The 20,247-nt window shown below is 38.0% G+C and overlaps 1 protein-coding gene across 6 annotated transcripts in view; it reads right to left on the reverse strand.

Annotated features, from left to right (window-relative positions):
- Nucleotides 1–20,247, reverse strand: part of eya4 (EYA transcriptional coactivator and phosphatase 4) — a 49,676-nt gene that overhangs the window by 1,526 nt on the left and 27,903 nt on the right. For 2 of the 6 annotated variants that reach the window (XM_023348034.1, XM_014469197.2), the window contains 16 exons: nucleotides 18,568–18,689; nucleotides 15,678–15,761; nucleotides 14,984–15,061; nucleotides 14,342–14,408; nucleotides 14,115–14,257; nucleotides 12,236–12,379; nucleotides 12,041–12,123; nucleotides 10,763–10,937; nucleotides 9,176–9,312; nucleotides 8,837–8,920; nucleotides 4,818–4,907; nucleotides 3,982–4,040; nucleotides 3,623–3,783; nucleotides 3,264–3,378; nucleotides 2,976–3,097; nucleotides 1,267–1,367 (listed from right to left, as the gene is read on the reverse strand). In XM_023348034.1, coding sequence (XP_023203802.1) covers nucleotides 1,267–1,367; nucleotides 2,976–3,097; nucleotides 3,264–3,378; nucleotides 3,623–3,783; nucleotides 3,982–4,040; nucleotides 4,818–4,907; nucleotides 8,837–8,920; nucleotides 9,176–9,312; nucleotides 10,763–10,937; nucleotides 12,041–12,123; nucleotides 12,236–12,379; nucleotides 14,115–14,257; nucleotides 14,342–14,408; nucleotides 14,984–15,061; nucleotides 15,678–15,761; nucleotides 18,568–18,689 — 1,765 coding nt within the window. Of the gene's footprint in view, nucleotides 1–1,266; nucleotides 1,368–1,448; nucleotides 1,550–2,975; nucleotides 3,098–3,263; nucleotides 3,379–3,622; nucleotides 3,784–3,981; nucleotides 4,041–4,817; nucleotides 4,908–8,836; nucleotides 8,921–9,175; nucleotides 9,313–10,762; nucleotides 10,938–12,040; nucleotides 12,124–12,235; nucleotides 12,380–14,114; nucleotides 14,258–14,341; nucleotides 14,409–14,983; nucleotides 15,062–15,677; nucleotides 15,762–18,567; nucleotides 18,690–20,247 lie in introns of those variants that run through there. The other 4 variants (XR_002754040.1, XM_005800232.2, XM_023348035.1 and 1 more) reach the window with 4 other exon arrangements.

Raw genomic sequence — 20,247 nt, forward strand, 5'->3', positions numbered from 1 at the left:
ACAACCCAGTCTTTAAAATAATCCCAGCTCCAAGCATCAAAAATAAAATCTGAAGCTGGAAGGATTTGTATTCAGAAAGAAAACATCTCTAGTTTAACTAGAGTAAACCAGTTCTAACAATGTGTTTTTTTTTACTTGTAATTTCTTCTTGTAGTAAATTATAGCAGAAGTCAAAACACGCATCACATCACTGGAACAAAAGCAGCATATTTAGGCTAAACACGTATTTTCAAAGCTTGGCTACTGTGTATACTTGGGCAGGATATCACTTAAATTTTGATCAGACACATGTTCCAAATGTTAACTTAAAAATATAGTTTGTGATGCTACAAGCACTGGTTAGTGGTTGGTACGCTCACGGTACGACCTCGATTAAAATACCACCGCGTGAATGTACACTCACAAAACATTCATGATCTAAAAGTTTTTACTTAAAGAAGCAACATTTATTCCTACAACTGCAGTTACAATATTATTCCCAATCTTTATCATCTCATGATACATGTTAGAGTTAAGAAACAATATAAACAACTACATTTTTGCTTTTCTGCTTTTGATAAAACAACACAAGTTTGAGAAGTTTTTGGTTTATTCCAGTGCATTTAATTAGTCTCAGGTGAGTAGGTTGCATTCTCGTTTCAAAATGGAAAAGCCGTAGGTTTTGCCAATTGTTTCATTGCTAACTGCTATTAGCAAAACTAGGCTGTAGCAATGTGTTTCTCTCTAATTTTTGCCTTTAAGCACAAAGAGAACATGGTTAATATGACACAAACAAGTAATTTAGTAATAAACTGAATTACTTGTCCATTCAGGCCTGCTTGGTAAACTCTTAACTTCATTGGATGTGCTTGTATTTCTGACTCGTGTTGTTTTTAAAACTGTAAACCAGTTTCTTGCTAAAAGTGCCAAAGCATACTCAATTATCCAAGCTTTGCTCTTCAGTATTCACTCTTAACAATTGCAATGAAGTCATCCCATGTCACATGGGCATAATAATTTGTTTCATATTTTATTTCTTAAGTTTGTTTCATTCCATTTTATTTTATTTTCTTTTTGATTGTTTTAAAGTCTGTTCGAAATAAATAAATAAATAAATAAATAAATCCCAGCACACTGTTAAACAAAGAAGCCAGTCGACCAGAGAAAGTCAAAGACCAACACAAAAACCGCTGCAGCAAAGAAAGGCAGGTTTTGTCCAATCAGAGCTCACGCTGTGCAGAGTTGGCGGATTGGAGGGATCACGCGGTAAGGTTGCGGTTCCATTACCTTTTTGGCCGCCTGTTCCTCTTCCACACCGTCCCCAATTACAACATACACTACTTTCCTGCCAAACCTTTGCATTATGCGCTCAAAGCAACTCTCTTTTCCTGCAAAAAACAAATGAACAAGGGGGAAGGAAGGAGGGTAACATGGTCAGAGGGGTCAAAGTTCAGAAGCTGTTTGTTTACCTGGCTGGCAGCATGCTCTTCATCCTTTCCATCGCCAATCACAACATATGTAATGTTAGTGCCAAAGCGGGAGACTATACGCTCAAAACAGCTCTCTTTGCCTGGAGACAAACAGACGGCTTTCACAGGTTTTTCATTTGTTTAGATAGATATAAAAACACAGGAAGGATGCATCCAGATACATAGATTAAAGAAACACTTCTTCTTTTCGTGGGATGCCATATTTTTAATCAATTGGAAACATAAAAATTAGCAATTGAACACACTGGTATTGGGTTTTAGCTGACTTTCTCATGATTTTGTTACTCCTCTTTAGAATTCATACCTTATTTAAGAAAAGGAACATCCAGTGTGAAATTATTGCCTTATTTACACAGCTTTTCTTCTTCAGTCTCATCTTACTGTCATATTATTTTTGCTTTTTCCTCAAATTATTTTCTATTCTTCCTATTTTCTCTACTTAAAAATATTGATCTTGGGGCTTTGTTTTGCTTACTCACTCAAAGAAAGTGTAGATTATTAAACTCTGTGTACTCGTCTCCTTTGAACACTCACTCATCTCTCTCTCTCTCTCTATATATATATATATATATATATATATATATATGCATATATATATAAATTCCCACTGTCTGATTTTATGTTTTCAAATGCAAAGATTATATTAAGACTTAGAAAGTGATGGATATTTAAGTTTCTCAATGGCAGCATCTGAAACACATTGCTTTCCAGCAGGACATCATGAAAAAAAAAAAAAAGTCAGCGAAGATAAGAGACTTGTGGGCCCACAAAAATATTACTTCAGTCAAACAATTGTATGCAAGAATGAATGAGTCCCACTAACATAACATTCAGGAAGTAAAAGGTTTCAGTGCCCCATAAATGAACGTTTTGGTGCAAAAACCCCATAAGAAAAGCAAAAGACTGTGAAGATACAAATCAACTCTGGTAAGAGATGTCATTATTCAAAATGAAACAAATCCTAAATCTACTGAGATAAACTGAAAAGACAAAACAATAAGAACATGCTAACTGACCTAAAACATTAAAGGTTTGGTTTGATTTAATGTCAAACAAAAGAAGAGAATCTGATTTGTAGTGCAGCGTATATAGATATCTGATTTCAAATGTAAATTTGTATCCAACATTTTTTTAATCCCACTACCAGTCATTTTTAAACTTTTTTTTGCTGTAAATATAAGCATGTCTAAATCAGTATAATTTTTTTGTACCTTTTTCTCAATGTAAAAACCCAACAGACAATTCCTTACTTGAATTTTTAAGAGTGGCTTTTCTTGTCATTTTTACACAGCATGGAAACAGGAAGTTTACTGATTGTTACTTAAAAGTCCACAGACAGCTAAAGAAATAAAGTATGACATAAAAAAATTAACATAATAGATACCCGTTATTGAACTCTAAAGTTTCTCATATTTTACGTTCCGTGTTATTTGATGTAAGCCAGGCAGAATGTGTGTGGTTGTTCCTGTGTGTATATGCGTGTGGGTGTGTGTGTGTGGTTCTTACCTATTTTTGTAGCACTGTAAATGTTTTCAATGGGGAAAACCGATCCAAGACTATACAGAAGAACCTTCGCCAGCGCCGGTATGAGCTGCGTCGTTGTTACCAAAACATTTACACAGTTACTCCTGCAGGCGAGAGGGACATGAAAGCACCATTAAGGGATAACAGAGTCAAACTATTGAATAAATGCATTTTTAAAAAAACATTATGCTCTTCGAATCAGCTGCGTTGTATCAACCGTCTTCAGCAGGAAGAAAAGATTGCTCCGTATTTGAGTGAAAGAGTGCAAACCTTGAGCTTATGATGGACAAGGACTTGAGTGCGTGGGTGAGCCAGGAATCAGTCAGAGCCTCCACCTCTGCTCTTAGCTGCAGCCAGGCATCTCTCTTAGCAGGGCCCAGCAGACCTTTAACACAACAAATTAAATGTTTGGCGTAAATGTTTTCTTTTTTTTTTTTTTCTTTAAGAATCCAGCATTAAAAGAATTGTTCTACCCTGGAAAAAGAACAATTCAAAATGAAACCCCAGAAAGATACATTAGATTTATGCCAGTGATGAGTGTGTGAGAAGAAGAAAGAAAAAAAAATACCCTTCATGAACAATGTCTCCTTTCAACTAGTCACCAAGAGATTCCATGTTAATTGGCTTACCCCCTACATTGTTTTTGTATGTGCTATACAACTCTTTGACCCGTCGGTAGCGGAAGGCCAGCTTCCTCATCCAGTCGACCCCACCGCGGACCCCCGTAGCCAGGCACAGGTTGGCGCTGGTTGCAGCTGCATGGAAGCCATCAGTTGCAAAACTGTAAGTACTGTCAATAATAATGATATGTTTTATTTAAAAAGTCTGCTCTGTTAGAAAAAAATGCTTAATTATTAGTCATGAAAAGTGATGTGCATGAAGCAATTTAAAACGACTTTTAGGAACCAGTGAGCTAATAAAAGACAGAGTTTCACCCAGGGCAATGGGTTTTTTTTTTTTGCAGGACAGTTAAATATTACATAATCACCTTAAGTCTTGGCCATTGTCATCTGATGACACATCATCAATATGTACCTGATCACATTCCTGCATTCACAAACAAACACATAAATGACACAATTACACTACATAGGACAGTGACTTTCAAAATGTTATGCCACATTTGATCCCCATCCGTCAGAATTGATGGATGGGGATAAATTCAAAACAATACCAGAAGATAACTTGCTAAAGGTCAAAGTTCAGACAAGTGCAGCTTGAACCAACAGGAATTTCAACAGGAATTTGTAAAGCACACAGCCGGAGTTAGAGTAGCATGGTCTAAATCAAAACATAATGGTCTCCATATTGTTTGTGTCAAAATAGCCCAATCAAAGTTCTGTTCAAATTTCAACTGTGAATATGTGACAAGACTTGAAAATTGCTGTTCACAGATTATGCTTATGCAATCCGACTGAGCTTCAGTTACTTTGCAAAACAAAATAAAAAATCCTCCAAATTTTCAGTCACACCGACCCTACCTTTCAGATATTTATTTGTAAATTTAAAACAATGAAAATAAATAAATAAATGCAAACTTCTTTTTCATTCCTTCTCAGTTCATCTCTAAATTATGTTTTGTTTTAGCCTAAAATCCCAGTAAAGTACATTAAAATGTGTCTAAAGTTATTGGTTTTTCTGGAGAGCCCTGCACATACAGTATAGTTAGCAATGAAATAAAGTTAGTGGGTTTTTTTTAACCACAAGAGGGCAGTAGTAGTATATTAATACATAAATTGTCTGACGTATGCCCTTGTGCTAAATTCATAGGCCAGTCATCTTAAATATATGTTTTTGTTTAATTGTTTTTGTGTTATCACTCACCTCCAGGTCATTAAAGAATAAATGTGTGTCAGCCATGTTGAAGATCATCTCTTCCATCCGCAAACCAAGTGTGACTGCCATTGGAGGGTCCTTAAAAAGCATAAAATACAACAATATTAAAAAGAACAATTTTATCATCTCCAGTCCAGTCGAAAAAACAAACAAAACAAAAACATTTTACAATCAGCACACTTTTCCAATTCACACCTCTGCCCTCCACCCACTGCTGGAGTTGGTACATTCTGCTCATCACACCAGACAGTGACAGACAAGCTGCACTTGCCCTGTCCCATCAACATTCCTAAAACTTGCAGTGGGGGGAAAAAGGGGTGATCAAAATCAAGTGTGTGCGTCCCCTCCTGTGCGCACTGCAGAGAGTCGGTACCCTCGGAGGCAGATGCTTTAGTTTATTTGGTATGCGAATGGTTTGCGTGTGCGTGTGTGTGTGTGTGTTTGGGAGAACGCAGTCTGCCCTGCCAGCCCGGGGGCTCAGCTGCAAAAACCATCATCTGTGATGGGTCAGCGCGGGTCGACAGCTTGCTGCACAATTCGCTGACACTATCAGATGACTAGAATAGAAAGATACTTACAGGAGGGTAAGTGAAAGTTAAAAAGAGGGAAACTTGCACAGACAACGTTTGTGAGGCTGAGAATAAGTAGAAAAATAATGAAATATACAAGAGTACTGAGTTTACTCACTTTTGAGTCAGTAAAATTATAATTATTTAAATGGAGAAATGGCCAACTATGTGCTTTGTGTTCTCCATTAAAGTCCAAACTGTTTCATCTTTTTGTTAAAAATGTTTCCTTCCCTCATAATCTTAAAAGAAAAACTTTTTAAGTTCAATTGTACGTTGCATCAAGCTGCATCTGATACATAAAGAGTTTGATATAAATGTGACTGATGTTCCAAAAACCTGTTTATAAGAGTGAATTTATGTCTTATAGTTTCTCAATCAGTAGAGTAAATGATATTTTGGGATTGATGCAAACAAGAGCCAGTTATTTAAATTAATAGAAGATGAGAAAATGCTAAGCACATTTCTCAATCCAAAACATTGAATTATCATAAATGTTTAGTCCTAATAAAGGTTTCCAATAGCAAACAACCCAGTTTTAGTTTACTCTCTCAAGAAATGAAAGGTTGGGGGTCACCAGTTGCTCATGCATTTCCTCTTGAATCAGTTCAGTTCAAGTATCTGAACTTGATTTTAAAATGTTGCTTTTAAAATAGCACAACTCCAAGTTCCAGCTCTTCCAAACAAAATCTATGTAGTTTGAAATAATAAAGTGCATCATTCCTACCATCTTGAAAAAATGTGTTTGAGCTGAGCAAGACAAGTGTCCTCTTTCTTAACGTTGAGCCTTGAAAACTATTTTCTATGTTTACTTTTTGTAGGCTTGCATGAACAGGGATGATTGTTTTTTCACACTTAGATGTTGTTGGGCCCAATACTTTTTGGACAAATTTCATTATAAAAAAAGTATTTAGTTTGACAAAGACATGATGTATTTTCATCATCTGGATAAATCCAATTGTTCAGCTATGATTGGAGACAGACATTAACTTAAAAGACTAAAACCTATGTTCTACCAATCCTTCTACACATTAAATAACTTTGGGGGTCTTTATTTACTTTTAAGCTTAATATAAAAAGTAAACTTTATTAAATGCACAGAAGATCGGAAAAAGCACAATAAAAAGCTATTGCCCAAAATTGCTGACATTAATATTATTGTTAGTGTTATTTTTATTTAATCCAGCATAATGTTACTATCCTAAAGGTATCACAGTGGCTAGTTTGGAAAACCTTAAGTTTAAAGGTAATCCTAATTCACCTGAAGTGGGTGTGATAAGGTTGTAGCCTTAACACGAGGCCAGCCTAGCCAATCCTGCTCTATATTTGTTAATGACCAGGCCATGTCATGGATGTGCTGCCACTTCAATAATAAACCACCAACCACCACACTGAGGCAATTTTGTACATGCCCACAACAGTTGGATACCTCTCACAACTTGTTATGCCTAACGGAGAGTGCATTGAGTTAACAGTACACCCCAAAAGACATTGAGTCAATCTCATTACCAGATTGCAGACCTCAAGCTAAAATTTTTCCTGATTGTTTCTCCACAATAAGTGTGGGAGAAACCAAACTGGATCAACCACTAAGTCCACATGTGTTTCCATGTCTCACCCCCACACTCACCAATTTACAACTCATCAGCATGTTTCTCGTACCCATTAAATGTAATTTGCCAAACATTAAATGAGAGAGGGGGGGAATACTGCATGAATGCAAAGTACTTCTGTGCCCACAAAACTGCCAGGGGTTTCATGCCAGTTTGGCCTTACACTGTGTGTGTGTGTGTGTGTGTGTGTTCTGCCAGTTTTTGTTTTACTGCCAACAGGATCAGGATATTAGACCTGAGCAGGTTTTAAAAGCCTTTGTAGGCTGGCTGCTAGCTGTAGTTGTGCACACAGGAACAACGTCGCCCAGTAAATAAATGTAACCTGGGCCACAAAGCATGATCCAAGATCAGAGCCAGGAGCTGTTAAAATAAAGGGGAGTATAAACAGTGTAGCTGGTGTGTGATAAAGTGAGACCACCAAATAAGTTTAGAGAAAATTGAAATAAGCATTACTCAAAGTAAGAAATTAGCACATAATTTTCATTGGTTGTGATTAAACTAATGAAGGCATTGACAGTTATAAATAGCTTCATTTAAAGACTAATTTTACTGTGTACGTGATCATAAATTGACCGTAACATTCCTGGAACTTTTAATGTAACATAAGTAATCTACTGAGAGAAATAAAGGCACATCGAGGACTCATTCTGTTATTTTTGACTACATTTTGTGTAATCTTGGACTCTCGTCTCAGAGCTGGTGAATTTTCCTTCAAACTGCTCTCAGGGCAAAACAGGACCAGGTGCTCACTTAGCGTTAGCTCTGTTTCCACTGCCAAAAAAGCAGTGCTTGACATAGAAACACTTCTACCAGTTCTTCTATAAAAACTTTCACCTCTACAATAGCATATGCTCCAGACACACAATCAATGTAGTATTTCATAGAGCTATTATTACAGTTTAACAGATTTTGACTGCGTATGTGTGTGTGTGTAAACATTGTGTTTTAATAATTGCCAGCTGCTTTAAATCAGCATGTGTAGCTCATGTTTGCAGCAGTGTTTATAAATTCCAATTAGTTAAAAATTAGTCTGGTGATAATATAACAGTTATTGTGGATAAACAATGTTTTGCAACTTGAACCTTTTACATTTAATCAAATTAAAACCTCAAACGTCGTTGTATTATGTTAGTATTTTATGAAGTGGACCAACATAAAGCATCCCATTAATGAGAAGTGAAATTAACGTTAGACTTTATTTTACAAAAATAAAAAAATAAAAATATCTATAGAGCACTTATGTGTTCATCCTTCTTAAGTTAATACTTTTAAAGAAACACCTTTTTTTTGCTGTATTTACAGTGGCTGTTTTTGCTAACTCCGTCAGTTTTTTCCCATAAAATAACCTCGTGATAAAATCCGTCTTCCTATAAACTCTGACCACATTTTCTGTCTGTTAAAGAAAAGCGTTCCTGCAGCATGATGCTGCCACCACCATTTTTCTTCCCACCACCCAAAGCAACTTACATGTATGCCAAAAAGTAAAATGCTAATCTCATCTGACCAGAGCAACTTCCTCCTTCCTTTGTCTACAAGACAATGAAAAAAGGATCCAAAATTTAATGTAAGAGATGGCTTTAGTACGCCTTTGTACAAGATCTGGTCAAACCAGTTCATAACTGCATTTGTAATAGGACCAGTGTATGGAGTCTATAGTGAGTCTACTAAAGTAGGGAAGCTCTATCAGCGACAGATAGGCATGTCTTTAACATTTTATCTATTTTCCCCCAAGCTGACTGAGATCGTTCAGTCTGGATGGAAAGATTTTCCCAGCAGAAACTGACAGTGATGTAATTCTATTAGATTATGAAAACGGTGTCATACGTACCTTGCCATATTTCTGTGCATAGGAGCCTGTGAGCAAAGAATGGAAGACGATGATCGTCTCATCGAGATCCCACACAAACACTCTCTGCAGAACCAAACGAAAGAGATAAAGTATTTCACAACAACCAAAAAAAAAAAAAATGTAGAAAAAGTTTTGCCTGTATACTTTTATTGTACAAGACACTAAAAACTGTTCCATGTCCCTTTCCTTTGTACTGTAGTCAACAGTAAGCAGGTTGGATAAAAATCAAATGAAATACCATATTTCCATTGAGATTTGAATAGACTGTTTATTCAGAACTCCAAGTACTCTGTGAGAGCGAGTTCTTTAGTTCTTTACCTCCAGGTCACTGTCAGGGGGAGGAGAAGGGTTGTTTTTGCGGCCCCTGCCGCGAGACTTGGACCCCCCACTCCGGCAGGCTCTATCGTCCAGCTCTTTGATGGGCGTGGAGGGGCTCTGCACTGTATCAAAGTCCCCTGAGAGTGAGTACAGACACAGAAAATGTGCTTGAAACATTTCATATTTGGAAATCCTCCCAAATCTCCCTCAAAACTATACAAGCAATCAAACTATGTCCAGTGCATTGGAAAGTAATAATGTGGTTAGAGCTGATTTCACAAGTGTTCTGTTGCTCTAAATCAGACTTGTACAGCCTGTCAAATTTAATAATTCAATGTAATTGGAACGCCAGGTCAACTTAAAAGAAAGCAGGAAACCCAAAAAAGAACTATTGGTCGTTTCGACAAATTTTGGGATAACGGGAACATGAACATTTAGCAAAATGGGAAAGACAAAACTTATGCGATCTGATTGTTCTTGCATAGATACTGCATGTGTGTCGGCAAAGGAATACAGAAGAATGAACACAAAGACACACACATTCTTCCACACGAGCACGCCCTCCCACTGCCATATGCTCCTACTGCTGCCTGGTAACTAGAACCAGACCTTAAGCCTCGACTCTCATATTGTTATGTCTCAATCTGAGTGGAAAGGGAGAGTGTGGGAGTGGGGGTGGATAACAAAGACACACACTACATGTGACGGACGACAACAACAATAAGAAAAAGAACAGATACACACTGGAGCTGCTTGGGTAGAGGGAGATTGAGGAAAAATTGAGAAATCTAAAGAAAGGGAAAAAGTCAGTGACAGCAAGAATGATAAGCTTTTCTAATCAGTGATTCTGAATTACGGCCAAGACAAACCAAGTCAAACAAGGAAAAAAAGAAGAAAGCCGTGCAGTTGAATCTAAAGTTATGTTTTTAGGCACAGTTTGGTATATTTTTAGCACACACATGCATACATGTACAATATTTAGCATTAGTTGATTGGGAATAAAAATGTGACCCAGTGGTTAGACCATGGGTTTGATCTTTGTTAATTTAACTTTTGGGTTTTTCTGCAACTTTTGTTGCAATGGACTACAATAATCTTTTTGACTCGAACAACTTGTTGACACGGCACCACCTGAACATAAAGTTGTTATTAAATACTTTTCTCTTGACTGATTTAAATTGTTCTTCCTCTGCAGCCCCTATCTTTTGATGGGCACCTCAGGGGTTCCTCTCAACGACTCTACATTTGTAGATGCTGCCTCTTTAAACTATTTTGCCAGAGGCATCATATCTTTTTTTTTTGCACATCATATCTTGATCTAATTATTAAATTTTGCTTCCAAAATCCACTTGAAACCTTATCAACATAAAGATCTGGAAGGGTGTGAAGAAGTGTCTGGTTCCCTAATTTTTTGCACGCTTCAGAATTTCAGAACATCATATCAATTTAAATGTTAGTTGTAGACAAAACAAGTAGACACAAAATGCATCAAAATCTTGTCTTGCTGCCTCTCTTGTTTCATACATTTTGATTTAGCTCAACTATAAAGCACTTTGAAACTCAGATGTATTAAGGAATCTTGCAAACCTGGGTGAATCTCAGCAGCCTGTCCGGTCATGGCAGGAGCGGGATCCTGCAGCTGATAGGCTGCCGTAGAGCCGGTGCCATCCACGCTGTTGGAGGTCATGTACGACCCGTAAGTGGAGGGGGAGTAATACTGCGCATACTGGTTTTGGCCAAACGTCGTGTACGAGGGATAATCCTGCAGATGATAACACTGATTGTGAGCACATAAAGACAAGGAGTACAAGAAGCAACATGCTTCAGTTTCCAGGAAACGGCCCAGACGTACTTCAGAGAGCAGATTTTACTAGTGTTCCCTCTCATTTCTCTATTCCTTCATTCCCTCCAGTCTTTATTTTATATTCCAGAGACAATCAAAGCCTTGCGCTTCTCCATTTAAATGACCACGTGGAGATGGGCACTTTTATGACTCAGCTCTCTAAAACTGTCAGTACATCCATCTCTGGAAGTCTTTATAAACTGCAGCATACCACATAAATGCACGTAAACATTCTTGCACAGATGGTGTGTAGTCAAACAGAGAGTTGTACACAAGTCTGTTCTCATATTCTACAATGTGGACGGACTTAATTGTTTTCTGCCAGACTCCAGTCCCTCCTTTTGGTCTTGTGCTTTTTTTTTTCTTTTATTCAGTAAAGTGTTTCCAATATGCAAGGGAACATTTTGCTAGCTCACATTGAAATTGATCACCTAATCATAAACTTTAACCAGTTTGACCATAGCCTCAAAATAGGTTATATTAAACAATTTGTCATTTTTTAAATGCTAAACTGCTCTTATCCTCAAATTGGTGCCGTATCCCCTGAGTGTGGGCATTAAATCAAAACGATCCTCACAACGTGAGAAATACAAACACACTCCACCCATATTGGCCAAACTTTGGTCTTTTATTAACAACCACATCTATCAAAAGACAGACACTAAAAATCATCTTATTAGCATTTTAGTACTAGAATACCATTTATCATGTGGACATAAATAAATATTGCAGGACGAAGCATTTTTTAACTGAGGCTAATTTTCTACTTCTTTCAAATGTTTCCCAAGGTTGCAAAACTGGTGTAAGGTTTTATTTCTTCATTCTGCCGCAAAAGAACAAATCACTTCGGTTTTCAAATATCTTGCAATTTAAATGACACAGAATGTTTTAGTTTTATTACGGACATCAAATCTGTCAAACAATTATGTATAGTTATGGAGGACCATTTGTCTTATTGAGTGCGGGAAAGCAAATGCTGATGTACTAGATTGATAAATACTGTGTGTATGTTTGTATAGTACCTGCTGTGTGGCAGTGTAGTTGGCAGGGTTGGATACAGAGTTGTTGGTGGCGTAGAGGCCTGACGAAGGAGTGAAACTGGAACCTTTGAAAACAAAATACAAGAACACAAAAAGTGGAACCGAAAGCCTTTGCGAAGAGGTAATCTTACTCCCAGAACCCGCGAGAAGAGAAATATGTATATTCACTGAACTGACCTGGCATCTGATAGGGTGAATAGGCAGTCTGTCCAGGCTGAGGTGTGGTGAAGCCGGGGCTGTAGCTGAGGCCAGTCTGGAGGGGAGACTGACTCTGGGTGAGGCTGCTCTCCGTCTTAATCCCAGGAAGCATCACACCCAGATCTGTGAAGAGAACAAATACTGGTTATGCCATTATCACTTTCACAAAATATCTCTCTTGCAATGAGATTCACAGTAAATCTTTAGTTTTTTTCTCTCTGCTAGTATCAGTAAAACTGTTGAATGCCTGGTGGAATTTGATGCCTCATGTATGTGTCCTACGGTTTTAACTAGAACCAGAATTTGTCATCGTTAGACTATTAATGAAAGGCCTTGTTGCCCATTGATTAAATAGCCTAAACAATCGAACACCGAAAAAGTTATGTTTTAAAACCAGGTAATTTTTAAATTAATTTAATGCTATTTTCCTTCCGTTTCACAAGGATTCATTATGTTTTTTAATTTTTTCCCTTTGTCAAAAAATGTAAGCTGTTGCATTTTAAAATGGAAGTGAAGATCAAAGTTAACAAACAGACAAAGTTTCAACGTGTGGAATTAATGTTACAAAATTGTACCAGCTTAATGAAACTATGTATTATATTTACAATTGCTTAAAATAATGAAACTTATTGTTATTGCATTAAGCCGCTTCAATACAGTGAGAAACAACTTGGAGCTCACTAAATATCAGCTAATTATACCTGTGCTGTGCGAGTTGTTTATGTCAATAATATATTTGGACAATGCTTGTTGTGATGCTCTGGTTAAGTGATCAAACAACTAAAAATAAGATGTTTAATTGTCATGGCAGCAGATGCAGCCACAGTTAAACCATGTTGTTCAAATGGAAATAACTTACTTTTTTCCCCTTCTGTCCTGTAGCCCTATGTCTTTACTTAAACATTTGTAGCCAACTATCTCTTTAATTAACAATGAAAAGAGACATATAATTCACTTTAAGAAAACAAGGACAACACATTTTATTTTATAAAGGCAAGCCTATGAAGCATGTGCTAGCTTCTACTGTTGAGTTATACCAAGGTTTTAAAAGTTATGATTTCAAAAGCCCTGAAGCCTTCCACTTCTGTCCTAACCCATGTCATCCAAGTATCTCCAAAGAGCTGTTGGAGAAGGTGATGCTCTTGATGTATGTAGTACACACAAGTGTTGTTGTAGTCCGTCTCGTGACGGTCATGACATGCTAACAGGCCAATTTCTGGGCAACAGAAACAATATTTCACAGAAAATGTTCTGGATGACATCATCAGATGATGGCAAGCAGTGCTAATCCACCTCATTTGCTTTTGCAAAAACTTTTTATATGTCTGTCTGGTGGCATGGTTAGAGAGATGGCGATAGGATTCTTGCCCATTATCATCAATGGTGGCGATGGTTTGAACTTCCTTCCTCTCTCTCTGCTCTCTGCAAATTTGAGGTCATAGTTCAGGTTCTACTAGAGCTTTTGAGATGCTAATCACATGCTTTCATTTGTGAAAACAATACCTTGTTGCCACGGTTATGCATCATAACAACTATCCAGAAGTAAAGAAGTAAGAACAAAAAACCTCCTAGCTGCACAGCTTCCAAAACCACAAGGAATAATTGTTTAAACATGAAATGCCTCAACCAAAAAAAATGAAATTACGAGCAAAAGTCTACAAAAAGAACAAATGAGAACTAACGTAACAGAGCAACTCCAACATTCTGCCACCATGCCTAACCTAATTCTAGCATTACAGATAACCCTCCCTCACCTGTTGCTGCTTAATCTCTGGCTATAAGATGCCTACAACCCATTTCACACCCATAACTCTTATTAATCTAAGTTTTAGTAAATTTTAGTGCCTGCTGTTCATACCATAAGTGGAGAGTCCGTAGGCCTGTCCTGTCTGTGAGTAGGCTGTATAAACGGTTGACTGCTGCATGCTGCTGAACTGAGGCTGGCCAGCGTATGTTGGCATTGCAGGAGCCGGTGGTGTGGAGAGGATGTGAGGATAGGGCCTGGGAAAACAGAGGTGAGCTTATAGACAACTCTACCTCATCAAAAATGTGTTTGAAAGAAAAAGAAAAAGCAAGCAAACTTACTTTGACGGGTAGAGTGAAGGAGAGTACTGATGGGCCGAACGAGGGCTGTATCCGCTGCTGGTGATTACTGAAAGCAGTAAAATAATCCCAAACAAGAACGTTTGAAACCGGTGTTTAGCTTTGCTTATAATAAAATCCTTCACGACCAGCATAACTCAAGGGCTCTGGCTTATTGGAGCTGAAATGCTATTCCAGTAAACACACAATCTGAAGCATTTTGAATGGAGAAAAGCCAAGTTCTCCACTGCAGAGAGAGTCCACAAAAAAAACCCTTGCAGAGGGCCTCACAGTGAAACACAATGTCTTTTTGTGGTCATTGAGATGTCAGAGCGCAGTACTGACAAACACCCCGCTACTTTTAAGCGCTCTCGCAAATGCTTTGTGTATCCGCGTGTGGGCTTTGCAGTGTAAAAGAACCACAGGTCTGTTTGTGATTCTGAAAAAAAAAAAAAAAAAAAGACAAACGTGAAAATGTCTCTCATCCTTGTTCCAGCCTCTCATGATGCAATCCAAGGCCAGACAGCAGTTCAGTGGATTAAAGCTTTCAGCAGGGCTGCCACTGAGCTAAAATGGATGATGACGATATCGATGGGAGACAATGGTTTCATGTTGTGTCGGGCTGAAATGCTTGACGTGCTTTACCTGAGCCAGCATATGTGTCCAGTGCTGTGTCGCCTGTCGTGGTGACCGTATCACTGCTATTCAAAGGCTCTGTTTTCACTTGAAAGAATAGGACAAGAAATAGAGTTATAGTTTTAAGCTTATGATGTTACATAAATAAAACAAAAAAAACCCCATAAATCATGCAGGGTAAAACGCAAATAAACAAATACATCACCATGCAATTCTGCAATTCCAGTGTGTCAACAGAAAGCTCTGTGCAGGGGTTCCCCTTTTTAAAGCTAATCAAAGTTTGCCGTTGAGGGTATCGAGTTTAAATAACTACAACCTAACTGAGCACCTTAATGTACCCGCCTTCCTGTTTTTCATTTAAGTTCCTGAAAATGATAAATACCATGAAATTCGATAATTACGTTTAAAACACAATTATGTACAGAAAACCGCCTGGCAAATTTCCCTTCACATCTACTGACTTCCCCTTCGGATCCATGAAAACCGATCCTCTGACCAGTGGGAACCTCTGCAATACTACATTTGAAGACCACACACGCTGTAATAAATTCAGTGTTGGCATGTCAAACACAAACAATACAGCACAGCAAACAAAAGCCAATCAGACCAGGCCCTGGAAGAAAATCATTCTCTACTACACAGACTGACCCTCTTTGCTGTTAATGTAATGCTCTATGAGTTTCACACACATGCTCCTCTGTACCATAGTCCTTGGAACCCGAGGCAGGGGGCGGGCTGCTGCAGCCCAGCAGCCAATCAGCCGTGTTTAGAACGGTCATGCTTTCACCTGCAGGAGTGCAAGGCGGGAAGATGGAGAGGATATGATGCAACTAAAACCAGGTGCATGATCCATGGTAGATTATTAACAACTGCATCACACAGATCATTATGAAACATTGGTTTAAAGTACATGTAGAAAAATATGGAATACTTTTTTTTTTTTGGCTTGACTATTTAAGTTTTGGTTTCAACCTTCAAACCAAAGGCTAACTTTGAGAAATGTAAGCAAAGGTCGACAAAAAAGTACAATAAGAAGCACAATTTTGGCAAAGAAGACAATTCTTATTGGCATTGTAAAAGACTCATTGGGAAACATTCTTTGTGTTTACTCATGTTACCCTAATATTAAAGGTAAAATTATTTAAGTGTGGCAAATCAGCAAAAACAGAAGGAATCTTTGAGGAGGCAAAAGACTTTATTTCATCATTGTAAAAGTGTCAACTCAAAAAAACTTTAATAGATTCGCCTAGAAGTAAATCTGAGTCATTATGTGGATAAATAAAAGATGGAACCATTTCAGTGGTTTAAAGTGTTGCTGCAAATTGTATAGTTAATATTTTTTACCTGTTTCAAAAAAGAATGTCAATGTGAACTGAGAGTAAAGGCTGTCTGATGCATCTTTCTCTGCTTCCATCTATGTAAATGATTTCCTCCAAGCAATAAAGAAACCAACTGCAGGACGTGATCACCAATTTAAAACAGCCTGCCTCTTGACCCTCTTTATATATTGCATACGGTTCTTGGTCACTTCTTTGAACATGATTAAAACTCATCAGCGACCATATGAGAACTCCATTTAATTCCGGCCGGCTTCATTAATCCCCTCAGGGAGCAATAGAGCCCAGTGGACCAGCTGTAATGAAGACAAATGAGTTGCTGTGGAGATGGCCCGTGGGCCTGAGTGTTGGCTGATGTCAGGTGAGGGGAATGCTGGTTATGTAGTTTGTTTTGGCTGTCTGCGTGTAGTCCTGACTCTGTCTGCTTTAACTATTAACTGTGAGCTCATCACAAATGACTTGGTGGCGTCTGAATTTGGTGTTAGTCTGCCGGGGCCGATGCTATTAATGTAGCTGCGTCTCTGTTAGCACGTCTAGATGAGCAAACTGCAGGATGAAGCTTTTTCATCTGCTATCAAATTGTGGTTAGATCAAAGGATTGTCTTCAATAAAACCCTTAAATCCTGTGTTATTACATTGTCAAACTCCTTTGAAGCACACTGAGAGAATAGGATAGTAAAGGGTGACGTAAAGGGATGCAAAAAAATATATAAATTGTGGAAGAGGGGGGCAAAAAAGGCTGGTGGAGAAAGAAAAGAGAAGAGAAAAGTGCAAGCTAGCGTTGACATCTAAGACAGCAGTGATGCTTTAATGCTCTTGTAGAGGAAATAGTTTCCAGTAGGATTTGGGGCTTGCACTTAAACTCAACACACACACACACACAGATGCAGTTTGCCAAATGGTTAGCCGAGGAAAGCAGGAGAGCTTTACTGTGTGTTTACACACATTCCGTGGCACTAATGCCAGTGTGTGCGTGTGTGCACGCCTACATTTGCATGTGCATGTCTAATGTTTGTCTCCATAAATGTCCTCATCCTGTATTTATCTGTTCATGTTGAAAATCTTAAGCACTTTTCTTTTTTTTACAACAGGTTTCATGATGTTGAATTCAAATGCTTTTGTTTGAACCAAGTTTCAGTGTGTGGCTTGCATGTGTGTTTTCTATCAGATGGTCTGTAGCTGTTCACAGGGTTTGTGCTTCTGAAAATAAAGTAAGTTTTAAGGTTTTAGGCAGTGAATGCTGAAGTGTTCATTGTAACTTGGTGCTTAACTTCATATCGCGCAAAAATACGATTTATCCAGGAGGAAAATTAAGACATTTTTGGCAACCAGGAAAAAAAAATCACATTCTTGTTAAAAGTTTACTGCTACGTTATCATTTTTATTATCTCATTGATCATTTAGGTGGATGTAGAAATTAAGAAACTCCTTTTCTACACAAATAAAATGTACTATAATGCTCTAGTCAGTTGGAAGAATTTTAGGTTTACGCATTATATAATATTCAGTATTTAGAAATTAAAAATACTTCCACTTGTCTAGGTTTTAGATATGCTGTTGTGTTTATATCAATCTTTTCCTGGCAAAGAATGGCGCAAAGGAACTGAACTGCCCAATATGTGTATCTGTGTTTTCCAGTGCAATGCATAAACATTTTTGTCAGAGTTGACACACCATTTCGTGTATTTTTTTTTATTGAAATAACAATGCCATCTTAACATATTAGTACCACTTGAGATTTTTAACAGTTTACCAAGTTGAAGCCATGAATTTAAAAAAGGCCTCTTTTGTAGTTTGCCACAAGTATTGTACTGAACACAACAAAAATGGGGAACAATATGCTTTGGTCAGATGAGACTAAATTGAGCTGCTTGGCCTACAAACAAAATGACATTTAGGGCAAAAAATAATACTGTACTTCACTAAAATAGACAATGCCCATTTTGAAACACGGTGGAGGCAGTACTATGCTGGGGGGAGGTTTTTATTCAGCAGGGGCAGGAGAGTTGGATAGACATAAAAACAGGGCAATTGTGGAAGAAAATCTTTTAGACTTAAAAATTAAACTTTATATTAGATGTAAAAAAAAAAAAGCTTTCTCTCCACTACTTAGCTTTACTTTGTGCTGCCATCTTACTACTAGAATAAATTGAAGTGTGGGGTCATAATGTGACAAAGAGACTTTGAGACCGTTAAACGACTTAAAGTGACCTCTCCATCACAGTCACAGCTGGTAAACGTGTTCTGCCTGCTCACCTCCTGTTCCATTAGTGGTGATGGAGGGACTGCCAAGGTTGCTCTTGTCCAGTTTGGAGCCTGTCGAGTCTCCGGCTCCCACGCGGTTATGAGGACTGGCTAGGTCCTGCATTTCCATAGACCTAACAGAGGCAAGGATGGAGGGCAGGGAGCAATAAGATGAACCGCAATTCTTGAATGACACACACAAAAAAAAATCAACAGAAAAAAACCCAAAAAAACACTCTCACAGCTGGAGGACCTACCTCTTTGATTTAATATGTAAGAGTCCCAGTGAGCACATTCAATCATATTCAGTATTCCCACAGTGTCATAAACCTCATGCTGCTCAGTATCGGTCAGTTTAGCCGAGCATGTGTTCAGAGGCGTTAGACATTGACTATGGGCCTGCTGGCTATTTTATGGACTGGGATGTGTGCGCTTCTGAGTGAAGGGGTGTATGCACTTGCGGGCAGGAATACAAACCCACAGCCTGCCATGCTTGAGCTTTTACAATGTGCTCTACATGCATGACTGGGACGGATCAACGCACAAGGTGGTAATGATAAACTGAGAGTGTGAGAGTGAGTGTGCGGGCAGTCAGAGGGAGAAGAGATAAAATAACAGCTGGAGTTCAAATATACTGACCCTCAATGTCTATTGAGATCTATATTACTTTTTAAAGTTGGAACAAAACACATATTGAAGAAATAAATCACGTTTTGCTACTGTTAATGCGTGCACATTGTGAGAAAAACCAACTCAAAACTCAAGTTTATTACTAGTCATCACTGAAGACTCACAGCAGCAGAAGGAGAGGTTTATTGGGGGAGGATGCAGTTCTTTGTTAACTCATTGCGTGTGTGGACAGTACCTCTTATAAATGTGTGTGTGTGAGAGCCCTTAGTCACCAACCTCAAGGTTTTCTCAAACTCTTCCTTTAGTGCAATACATCAAAGGCCAAACAAATGCAGAGATGGAAAAAGAACCAAACTAATGTTGCTGAACAGAGTGAACATCCCTGCAGATATCTCTACATCTCTACACATGACTGCAAACCAAAGTCAAGATAAATAATAAACATTTTGTAGCTGCCTGGGGAAGATATCCAAAAGTAAAATGTACAAAGAATGCAGAATTTAATTTTATTAGTCTTTTAGAAAGTAAGACACGGTGTTCACCTGGACATTCAGACTAAAATAATGTCTTTTATATTATGTGCACAGAGTTAGCGAGTTTCACAATTACTTTTCCGCTGTGTGTTCAAAACCCTTCATCCATCCTTACTTTTGTCTTTCAACAGCAGGAAATAATTCTCTCTCCCCTCCTTGCCCATTTCCCCCCCTCTCTGTTTTTGCTCGTCTCGAGAGGCAGTGGCAGGAATTGGTGTTTCATAAACTCTTTTCTGTTTTTTACATTACGTCTGGCCTTTGACTAAAATGAGCAAAATTCTAGTAAAATATATGGGTCGCTGGAGTCAAAGACATACAGCAGATTCAGAGATGCAGCTAAGGATTATAGTCATTCCAGTCTTTTGGTTGAATGTTTTATTTTAGAAGGGAAAAGGCCTCACGTCAGTAAAAATGTTCCGTTTCCAATCAGCTGTAGAGTTAGAGACTTCAGTGCCTTGTAAAAATATCTGATGACCTGTAACATTTAGTTATGTTAAGATGACAAATTTTCATTTATTCTATTGTAATT

Source organism: Xiphophorus maculatus, chromosome 15 (genome assembly GCF_002775205.1).
Source record: "Xiphophorus maculatus strain JP 163 A chromosome 15, X_maculatus-5.0-male, whole genome shotgun sequence".
Taxonomy (NCBI): Eukaryota; Metazoa; Chordata; class Actinopteri; order Cyprinodontiformes; family Poeciliidae; genus Xiphophorus; species Xiphophorus maculatus.